At 32.4% G+C, this 12,198-nt stretch overlaps 1 protein-coding gene across 2 annotated transcripts in view; it reads left to right on the plus strand.

Annotated features, from left to right (window-relative positions):
• The first annotated feature begins 3,482 nt into the window (after positions 1-3,482).
• LOC149794576 (uncharacterized) overlaps positions 3,483-12,198 on the plus strand; it is a 13,307-nt gene continuing 4,591 nt past the window's right edge. For both annotated transcript variants that reach the window (XM_089966600.1, XM_089966601.1), the window contains exons 1-3: positions 3,483-4,125; positions 10,109-10,372; positions 11,588-11,860. In XM_089966600.1, coding sequence (XP_089822726.1) covers positions 3,765-4,125; positions 10,109-10,372; positions 11,588-11,860 — 898 coding nt within the window. In that variant the 5' untranslated portion in view covers positions 3,483-3,764. The remainder of the gene's footprint in view (positions 4,126-10,108; positions 10,373-11,587; positions 11,861-12,198) is intronic.

Raw genomic sequence — 12,198 nt, forward strand, 5'->3', positions numbered from 1 at the left:
CAATCTAAATATAATTGAAATTTTTTCTAGTAAACGTTATGCTAATTCTAGAATGTTATATTCCATTAAGTAATTGTTTAAAAAAAAAACAAATACTCTTTTTGATACGAGGTCAAGTAGAGGACTATATAATATTGTTACTGGAAATATTATTTATTCGTGGTTTAAGATGTTACCAGAAGGAATTGTATTATTGTTGTGTCGGGAAATTCATTAGGGCTTGAATATTATTTATTCAGATTATTTAATTCAAGTGAATGGTCTCTGAAAATACAAAGTGCTCTTCACAAATAATTCTTTCACATAGAAACTATAATTTATACTAAAATTTCAAATTACGAATCAGTTCTTAGATTTTATTATTGTGATCCAACAAGAGACTTTCGTACAAAGCCATAGGCACATCAACACTTTCACCGCTGTATTTAATCTGGATTTCCGCTAATGTTTATTCGGAACTTTAATTACTATGTCTGTAATTCTAGGACTATTTGTGATTGAATTCGCAATGTAGTATGTTCCTTTTTTCACTTTCACTTTCTATTCTAGGGAAATACATTTTTGGTTGAATTTTACAAAGCTTGTTGCTTCTCTCTCTTTCATATCACTTATTTGAAGACTACAGAGTCGTAACAGGGTAGTAATATGTGTAGCGCTTACTGCGTCTGACACCATCTTATGTATATATAATTTGTATTGCGTGCTTGAACTTTGTCCTCGATTGGGTATACAGCTACGTGTACTTGCTTTTCTTGTTTGTGGTTTATAAATTGGTTGTTATTGAATTTTGAGGTCAAGGTTTACTCATATTTATAAATCTTAAAATGTACTGCAAGCAATCTTTTGGACCGCCTCGTCTTCATGTTATTGTATCTTAGGTTTCTATATAAGACGTAGGCACACAACCGTACTCATTCTCGGATTACGTTCAGCCTTCATATACAATTTCAGATAATTTATTTATTTACAATATTCTTTGAAACTACAACATGCTCATTTTCTTTTGGGACTAAAATAGTATCTTGAGATCTTTGTAAATTAATGAAAATGCATTCTTGATTATATCATGGTGATAGATCTTTTGGTATGTAAGAACAATTTTAATCCTTTGATTTCACTTGAACATTCTATACATGTTCTCTTGTGATAAAATATTTAAGATAATTGGAATTTACTTCACAAATACTGTATGTTCTTTAAAACTTTTCGTCTTCTATTAGTTCTTACAGTTTGTACTACTACTTTCTAAAATTGATTTCACTTCTATATATTGGTATCGTTTTAAATGAAACTGTATGATGTTTCTTTGTGCAGTTTAAAGATCATTTATAAACTATTTTACTCTGCTGTGACCTCTACTGGAGTATCCCCTTTGGCTACATTTCCTTGTATTGTGTTTGTTAGCTCTAATTCGTGCCTGCATTTTGTTTGACTTTCCTTTGTGTGTAATTAAAGATTATGTGCTTTGAAAGAATTTAACTTTGCCAGGGAGGGAACCGGACATAGTTTGAGCATTAATACCAATGTGTTTTATGAAACGAAAGAAACATTAATAAGTGCTAAACTAGAGTGACTTAAACACAGAAAAAGACATACGTTCAGAAAAAAAGATGTTACTTACAGTGTTTGGTTTCTGAATTATTTGAACAAAGTGTATATACATAAATGGTACATACAGATATTTATGTCGTATGAACAATTTTCTCAAATCAGCTAATAGGAATACTAAAGAGTGTAATCAATTTATGCACAAATATGAGATGAGAAAGTAGGGATACCTTGAATATCTATCTATGTATCCATCTATGTATCTATGTACCTATCTATGTATATATATACATCTATATAATTATCTACGTATATATGTATCTATCTATGTATCTATCTATGCATCTATGTATCTATATATGTATCTATGTATATATCTATGTATCTATCTATGTATATATATATATATGTATCTATCTATGTATATATCTATGTAGCTATCTATGTAGCTATCTATGTACCTATCTATGTACCTATATATGTATATATTTATCTATGTATCTATCTATGTATCTATGTAATTATGTATCTATCTATGCATCTATGTATCTATATATGTATCTATTTATCTATCTATGTATCTATGTATCTATCTATGCATTCATGTATATATCTATGTATTTATGTATATATCTATGTATATATGTATTTATCTATGTATATATGTATGTATCTATGTATTTATCTATGTATATATGTATCTATCTATTTATCTATGTATCTATCTATGTATTTATGTATCTATGTATCTATCTATGTATCTATATATGTATCTATGTATCTATATATGTATCGATCTATCTATGTATCTATGTATCTATCTATGTATCTATGTATATATGTATCTATGTATCTATATATGTATATATGTATCTATCTAAGAATCTATGTATATCTATGCATCTATGTATCTATCTATGTGTCCATGTATCTATATATGTATCTATCTATCTATATATGTATCTATGTATCTATATATGTATCTATCTATATATCTATGTATATATCTATGTATCCATATATATGTATGTATGTATGTATGTATGTATGTATGTATGTATGTATCCATCTAGTCATAAATCGATCAAGGTCTCAACCGACATATTTGAAAGGCATTATTATGTATGTTTACTTTATATTGTGTACCAGATTTATATCATGCAAAATAAAGTTGACGCCTGATTGTCATCATGCTTCTAAGGTGTAAACAATATGTTTCGGGTTAGAGTTAACGAACAGACCTTGTTTAAGAGTTATTGGGTTTTTCAAAATCATATACTGAGTCGTAGATTAAGTGAAGTTTGTGAAAATGAATATTTGGAAACATTTATTCATTCTTGTATCATATAAGTTTTATTGAACCCATGATGAGAGTTTATTTTGTGTGTTCAAAATTATTTATTAAATCATTATTAGAATACAAAGTGCTCATATACATTTTGGGCTAAAACCATTTTGTGATTGTTGAGAATTCATTCAAAGACATTTTGAATTATATAAATGTGTTACATTAAGATATTCAAGACTCACGGTTCATAGATTATTGGAATTCGTTTTAACCAGTCCATATTTTTGAATGACTGATAAAATATTTCGGATTATTTCACATTATTGAAAGTGTCTTTTGAATTTTCACTTCACAGTTAAAGGCCATAATGTAGTAATCATATAATTTACTAATGTAGAAACTAAATAACTTGCGGATCATGTTGTTCGCTTGCTTTCATTCTTTTATTGTGTTCTGTTTGCATTATCTATTCGACAGGCATTCATTCTATTAAAGTTTCCTAGTTTTCTATTTCCTTTCCCATGTGTCATTTCACAAATAGACAATGATATTTGTATTTCCGATTGCAACGCGCGCATTGACTCGGAAAACAAAAATACGTTTTTTACAGCTTTGAGGAAATAACAGTTTATCCATTTTGATTTCTATATGACATTTGCCTATTCAATGATAACATTCTTAAGTTTGTTCTATTTTAGACGCATTATCATCTGGATTATATAATGAGAAGTAGTCAAAGTAGCAAAGGCTCACTCACGTTTATTATCCTATTAATCGTTTGGTCGGACTAATGTTTACCATGTGGTCTGATTATCAGAATTAATTATGTTTCACGACATATTTTGGAAAGTTAACAACAATAATCGTTCTACACTTGTTAAGTAGAACTATTGGTTATGAAATCTCCAAGTACTCCGCAGCATGTACCATGATTCATTTTGTATCTCTAGTGCTTTTCTTCATAGCATCAAATAATAACTCTGAAGGAAGGATAATTCAAGCCATAATTGGAAGAAATGCATCAATTTCATTTACGCTCATAACGAAGGATGTGATCAAAATATATCATGACAGGTTACGGTTCTTGACGGTATGGCCCGACGCACATTATCTTCTTGTATCCCAAAAACGAGAAAAAGTGCGAGTTTTTGTGGATATTTCCTCGCACGGGACAATCATAGTGACTATAGATTTACTGAACATTACGACAAGTGATGCTGGAATATACACAGTGATAAACCAATGGGGCTCGAAGGAATTGAACGACAGTGTTGTTTTGAGAACTATTGGTATGTAGCTCTTGTTTGGATATAATTATCTTATTTACTTTTGTATGTATGGGTTTCTGTGACAAAAGTTAACAAAGGAGAGCTGCGGCAGTGAATAGATAGCAACATCCGTTTCTTAGTTTTTTTTTTCTTTTTCATCCCACCCACGTCTTTTTCCCCAACTTTATTATAATGCAATCATTAGTATCGTCAAATAATTCCAAATTAATTCTAACTTCATCTGAAAGGATATAGATGGAATTAGTACGTACAACATATATAAACCATTATCTGCTAAGCCGGTTCTCCTAAATTTATTTCGGAATTAATATGCAACATGAAAATGCCATTGATTTAGCATTAATCTAAAATATAAAATCGTTCCACCATTCCTGACCACCCACACTCCATAAAACGCTACTCGTTAAATCGATCTAAAGTAGAAGATAGTCTTCATTACCAACGTTAAAAAAATTTAGCAAATCAATCCATTTTAGTCGACATACAAGATAAGCCTGTCTGCAAAAATAGTACTGTATCACATATTAACTGTCTAATACAGAGTGCCTCTAGCACAAACAAGGTTCTTCCCCTCATTTACTTTAACCATACAAGATAAAGTAGCAAGATGGTTGAATGATATACAAAATCTATATGTTGCCTTAATTCATAAAGGATTATTGGACTTTTGTCAGTAATGCAGACCAGCGAAAATCTCTCTCTCTCTTACTTTCTAATATACATTCATACATACGGGTACTCATAAATACTGAAATACACACCTATACACTAATACATTAAAACTAAAACGTATATCTGATATTGATTGTGACTGTTATTTATGATACCGCTTCTATCAAGGAGCGCCATAGGGAAAAATAGAGAAATAAAGAGTGAAAAAGAAAGAAGGAGAGACAATAAGAGAAAGTAACAGGAAAATAATATTGACCATGATCGAATTGGTAGCATCGACAAACTGTATAATAAAGTGCAATAATGGACGCTAATGTAAGAGATCCAAAAGCTTGAATGGTACAGAACATTCGTGTGCACGTTGCGAGATTTTGTGGAATAAGAACTGTTATCAGTAAAGTATTGAATGCGTTAAAATGGCTGGTAATAGTTTTGTGAAAGGGCTTGCAAGGTCAATGTAGTTTCCGAAATCTCTACACCTCCAACTGTGACAGTAAAGAAGCAAAGACAGTTTGATGGTCATTGATGATTGCCCTGAAATATGTTGAGTTTGGATAGTTTAGAACTAAACAAATACGCAATGAGAAAATACAATATTCTTTAGATAGCATTCTGTTGATGATGGAAAACAAATCACAGAATGGTTTTCACACATCTGATCCCACATTATCAATGGAATAACAAATGAATTCAACTCAAAGAAAAAATACGAGTTTCACACCAGAACTGAGGGACGGGATTATACAAAGGACAAGCAACGTGATTATAACTATATGGTCTTAAAACAAGTAATAGAAAAGAGTGAGAAGCAACAAGCTTTGTAAAATTCAAGAAATAATTTATTTCCATAGAATAAAAAGTTAAAGTGAAAATTAATACTAGAATTACAGAGAAAAGTAATACTGATTGAACTTCTGAATAGACTTTAGTGAAAATGCCAAAAAATCCAACGCTGAAGTGTTGATGTTCCAGTGGTGGCCTGTGTAGTTGTGATGAGCCAATGGTCTTATGTTTGATCAAACACACAATAAAAGAATATATCCTTATTTCAAATTACACTATAAATTCAAGTCTTTGTTTCCAATAAGGTTGTTTTTGAAGAGTAAGCTTTATCTCCAGTGCATTGATAACTTGGATAAATACATTCCAGCCAAAATGAATTACTGGACACAACAATAATTCACTTGATTCTGCTAAGATTGAAGCTCGAATGAATGCTTTCTAATAAAAACAAAATTTAATCATATACTTGATGTCAGGTCACAATTAGCTTTTTCTAACAACAATAATATTACCTAATGGATATTTTCATTTTGAAAGGTTCCACGTCTTTAAGAGATAAAATCTCAGTTATAACTAGAAGTCTAATACTAAACTTATAATATAAAAGTCTAGTACTAAACTTATACTATAATATAAAATATAATACACAGCAGGTAGATCAAACATTTCATGGGGAATTTCCACATTTCTAGAAACAAATACTTTGCTGACGAAACCAAAGTCAGTGATTCATGTCAAGTAGAAAATGAGCTTGATTTTTGACAAGGTCAAGTCCACCATGCAATGTTACATTATCAAATGCTTAAAATGAAACTGAGACCGACGTTAGCAGGCTATATGCTATATACTTCATGCAGCGGATAAGCATTTATGCTATTCTGTTATTCTTTCATGGATGAAGAAGATTTATAATGTGGCGTTTTGGCTGGTTAGACGTTTTGTTGTCATTTTGTGATCGGCTGTGTGTGAAGGTTGTATATGTACGTGTTTGGAATTGTGGTCTGGCCGATCTAGTGTTTTGAAGAGAGGTTAGGGATTTCTCTGTTTCTTCTGGGATAGGCACCGTTGCAGACTTGACGGATGCTGGGACCGGTGGATGATTTTGGGCTGACATCAAATGACCATCACGGCATCTGTAACTGGGGATGGGATTATTGATGTATACAATATAATATATATCTTTTATTCGTCTGCTCCTAGTGACTCTGGCAGGAGCGCCGTTCCCGTTGTGCGACTTCTTTTAGTAGGCCTCTTTCACTGAAGCATACTGTAATCTCAAAATCTGCTATAGAAAGGAAATTAATATCAATAAAACAGAATGAACAATAGAACAATTGGCACGACGGAACAAAAATGTAAGGAATATTACTGCAGTAAAAATGCATCTTTCTTCCAGTATAATATGTAATATAGAATCACTGGACCAGGCCCCGTCCCATAAAGCCCTCTTCCTCCACTTACATTTGAGGGGATTAGGTGTCCGGCTTCTATGCCTCTATCGCCGCCAAATTTATCTAGGTTCTAGAAAGAACATGAAGTTGCAATCTGTGACTACTCTTTATATTTCCTTCCGTATCGCACAAACTTTGCATTATTTGCTTTTTGAATGTAAGGGAGTAAATAATTACGTTTATCAAAATTAGAAGGTTTTAATTTAATACACCCTAGTGGGAAGTACATTTATAGTTTTCATTAATATTTCGTTCCATTATTTTATCTTAATGCACTATTCTAGTTTCAACCATTTGTGAAATGATCCATATACTGAAGCATACCATGTCTACATGGATGGAAGAACACCTCAATAGTTTCGAGTGCTTCGACATTTTGTTATTATACATAATTCATATTGTTTTCAAGCCACAACATTTAGCCAGTTAAATATACAGTGGCAAGTAGGAGAGAAAGAACATGTCGTAGCAACTAGCAAATTACATTAATCTATAATGCGAAAGAAAAAAGTCATCATATCATAGTCTGGCCAAGTAGGAATCGGTACTGCTATTGCATACTTGTATAGTTCTCATATAGGCAATACTTTCTCGTGAGCATCTGCTAATGGAATGCCTAGCGTATTGGCGATTGGTACATTTCACTTGTAATAGGCGCTTACATATCGACCGGTTTTACAAGCAAAAAAATATCCGCTGGCCGCCATGGTATCATACTCTACAGTACCATTTAAAATAAATTAAATTAAAAATGCACCTCGATGCAAACGGGAGCGTAGCCACTGATTTTAGCTAGTAGACACAATAGTTCACGCACATACTATTATAATAAGCACATGCATATTTAGAGATTTTATTATGTGCTCATTTTTTCCCCCGTTAACTTTACATCGTCAGAATCGTGCAATATTACCCGACATTGAACCCGCGCGACAATACACATATAGCATTCACGTGCATAAAGGAAATACTTTCTATTGTAAACAAACAATGACGCAGACGCCAGCACTTTTGATTTGTACAGAAATCATGTACACTCGCGTAAGATACTCTTTACGTTGTGGTTGTTTAAATTTGTTTCTGAATGAACTAAAACAGATGTTTCGTGGACTGCCACATACCAGCTGCGTTTGGCATATTCCGCATTGATACAATGTTTCGGATTTAGGCTAGCTACAGTATATAACAGACGCAAGATAAGGTCCTTACAAATAAAATACAAGTGACAAGTCATATGCTCTCTTCTTTAGCTGGTGATAAGAATAGCAAAATAAAATTATACTTACAGTTTTACATCCTGAATTTCCTCAAAATGTTTTGTCTCAATTCTGCAAATCCGAATTACATGAGCCATGTCATAGGTTCTCAATCTGGATTACACATTTCGAAATTGTACTGTAATTTCGATGATAAGTGCAATTACATCCTCCTTACTGCACTCAAAATGAAATAAGCATTAAATTCCATAGCGTCTCTTTGATAATTGCAATTGAAAGACTTCATATTTTTCCCACATTATGATTTCAAACATTCAATGACAGAAACAGAAACACATTTGCAGATGTCAACACGCTTTTCCATAGCTTCTTCAATCTCATTTATTTCATGTGGAATTGTCACATACAAATATAATCCATAATCACGAACTTTCCTAGAATCGAGAAAAATACCCAAATCTATTCACTCCAGATCAAATGGAAAAGTCGTTGCAATGCACATTCATTCACAATATGACTCCAAATTTCAATTTTAACTAGATACGCCATTTTCGTTCGAAAGTTATGTCGAGTGCGCGACTAAGTTCAAATTTATCTGGGCGGAGTTATGTGCGCAGTAATAATGTTGATTTGTGTAATGATGAATATGCGCTTGTGTAATTAGTTTGGCATGCGGCATACATTCATTTACGTTGTTTATTGTAGTGCATTTTGTTTATTTAATTAAGCCTGAGGTAGAATAAAAAAAATGAGCATATAATAAAAAGGTTACTCATTTGTATGGGAAAATATGAACTCTTTTTGTCGGAAGGATATACTGCACTCCCATGGTCGTTCATATTTTCCCATACAAATGCAGTAACCTATAAATATTGCACCTTTACTATGAACAAATGGTGAGAATGTGAACTTGAAAATTTCTCGAATCTTTGTCTAACTTCTACCTTATAGGCAAGTTGTAAGAAAGATTCAACAGATTACCCTTGGCTTTCACAGTGCGTCAAGATAGCTATAAGCGCCATGCGACATACATAATAAGTTTGCTTTTATATTGATAATTTTTTAAAACGTCTAAAAGCATACATTAATAAAACGACATATACATCAGCTGCTATCTACCTATATATGTATGCATGCATATGCTATCCAAATTTTCGTTATGGTTTATACGTATGTGCTCATGCAAAGTTCCAGTTATTGTATGCCTCAGAAATAAGATTTAATATGCCTACACTGTCTCAAATTTAGCTATTTCTCAATTTGTCTTCGAAGTGGTCTCTCGATTGATGCTTATCTACATTGACCATTTTACATTAGATGATCGAGAGCAAGTGACGACCCGGAGAGGACTGATTAAGGCCAATGTACAATATCAGAGCCATTGATACGGACACTTTACATTGCATTAGCATTGTTCATAGAACTGCAATCATACATGATTTGGGGGAGGTGCATATTTTGATATGCTGGTCTCAGCGTTAGCCATATCCCTCAAGTGTGTTGTAAGCTTGATACTTCGTTTTCGTGATTTAAGGACACCTTCGAGATTAGACGAACGCTGATACGAGAAGAAAATATGTGAAATCATAATATTACATTATAAGAGTTTGGGTCTTGTGTTATAATGCTGTTCAGAAGACTTGTGCTTAAAAACTTCTGCGCACGAATGTTATTTTTAACATCTAGTGTTGATTACTTTCAACGGGTTCAATAGAAGGAAGGATGATAAGCAAGATACATTTGATTAGAAACACGAAGCCAGTCTGTTTGGTAATATATGAAGCAAAATTCACCATACGATTTCTTAAAATTAAATTTTTTTTGCTTAACATACAAATGCACATTTTAAACTCTTTACAGCGGAATCAATGATTCCTAGGATAGATGTAGCTTGGCATATCAGTGTGGATTCATTCCTAGTCTTGCAGTGTATTACATCCAGTGTGTTTGCCAGAACGATCAACTGGAAAAGAAATTCGTCTTTGATAGGAAACGAAAACAGATATTCCCTAAGCAATGATTCTCTGTCGATAAGGAATTTGACAGCTGGTGATCAATACACTTCGTACACATGCATGGAGCAGGAAAGTGAACTTGAGAGTGATCCATATAAAATTAAAGTTTGTAAGTAATTAATTTTGTTATTGTTAAGTTCACATTTTGTGAGGAAGATTACAAGTACGAATATATCTGGTGCCGGAGTGGCCGGCGGAGATATTCTATTTGTTTATTTTCCTACAGAGATAACTCTTTTGTTTTCTTCCATGGGGTTTGTTATGTACAAAAGTAATAGGTACACAGTACTCTAGCAAACATATAAAAAGTCTACAGAGGTGGTGTCTAGATTAAATATAGACACTGTTAATCTTGATCCAGAAGTTCCCTAGTAGGGCAGAGATTACTTCTTGGCCATACGTATTTGTAAATTTGGAATAATAATGAGTAGGACAATACTCAGCATTTTAGAATTTCTGGAACAGATGTGAATGTATAATTTTTTTTTTTTTTGGTGTAAACATTGTGGTATTGCCGCCGGAAACCATGAATCTAGAGACTCAAAGAACATATAATCGTGTTATTATATAAGAAACAGTGCCCCTTCCCCAGTCTACACAACTGATTTCCAACAAAAGCGTCATTCTTTGGAACAAACATAAGAATTATGATCAACAAAACTAATTCAGTGCATCTAATTAATGCTGTATCGTCGATGTAATTATTTGCGTTTGCATGTCAGATGATGTGTTTTTAAACAGGTAAAACCGTGTCTCCATTTCGACTCCGTTATCTAAGTTTACAGTATTAATTACCAAACTCGTACAGCCCAGCAGCATTTATGCACAAACGTGACGTTTGATTGGTCTAATTCCTATTATGATATATTTGTGGCAAAACGTTTGCCGAAGCACTGTGCTGCGTATTAACGCGTTGTCAAGTGACGTGTGATATTTGTCGCCGGATGAAGACATAGTGGCGGGATGCCTACGATAGAAAAACTTTTAACACATAACTTACAAAGTATAGGATTTGAACAAAACCAAGAAATTCATCTATGTTTTGTCTGTGACTATAAATTTAAACTGAAGCTGTAAGAGCTAAATGTTCATTGTTTTAGAGCAACGAACACCACCTGATCAATTAATGTCTGTATGTATGTATTTATCTATCTATCTATCTATCTATCTATCTATCTATCTATCTATCTATATATATATATATATATATATATATATATATATATATATATATATATATATATATATATATATATATATATATATAGATAGATAGATAGATAGATAGATAGATATAATGGACATCTCTATTAAAATTTTGCAGTTGGTCCTGGTGTCATTGAGTTCACACCAAACTTAACAGTAGTATTTGAACAAGACAGCTTGAACCTATCCTGTAATTCAGATTGTAGTCCGGTTTGTAAATGGCAATGGACAAGAACAGACCCTCTATCCGGTCTCGAAACGGCTATCACTGGTGAGAATGTGTTAACAATTAACAACATTACCAGACTGGACGCTGGCAGGTATTCGTGCAAAGTGGAAAATATCCTCAGTGCTACATCATTTTCAAGCTATGTATCACTGGATGTAATGTGTAAGTATAATAATAATAATAATAATAATAATAATAATAAAAGAAAAACAAGAAGATACTTGAATAATGAAATATATGAGAAATGCGTTTTATTAAACTATTACATAACCTATCATCAAAACGTAAGAACAAAAGTAAAGATTTTTCTGCTATCTAACATGTTGAAAGAATAAGTTAACAATTTGTATTTGGTAACGCAAGTTTAACTCCCAGTTGTGATAATTGGCACAATATAAGAATATTTTCAAGTTGAACTTATTTTTGTATATTTTCATGCAGTCTATTAATGTATTAAACGTTGTTCTTACATTCCAAAAGAGTCTCGTTAAAAAGGGAAA

This window comes from Sinohyriopsis cumingii, chromosome 8 (assembly GCF_028554795.1).
Source record: "Sinohyriopsis cumingii isolate HCF-2022 chromosome 8, ASM2855479v2, whole genome shotgun sequence".
Lineage (NCBI taxonomy): Eukaryota > Metazoa > Mollusca > Bivalvia > Unionida > Unionidae > Sinohyriopsis > Sinohyriopsis cumingii.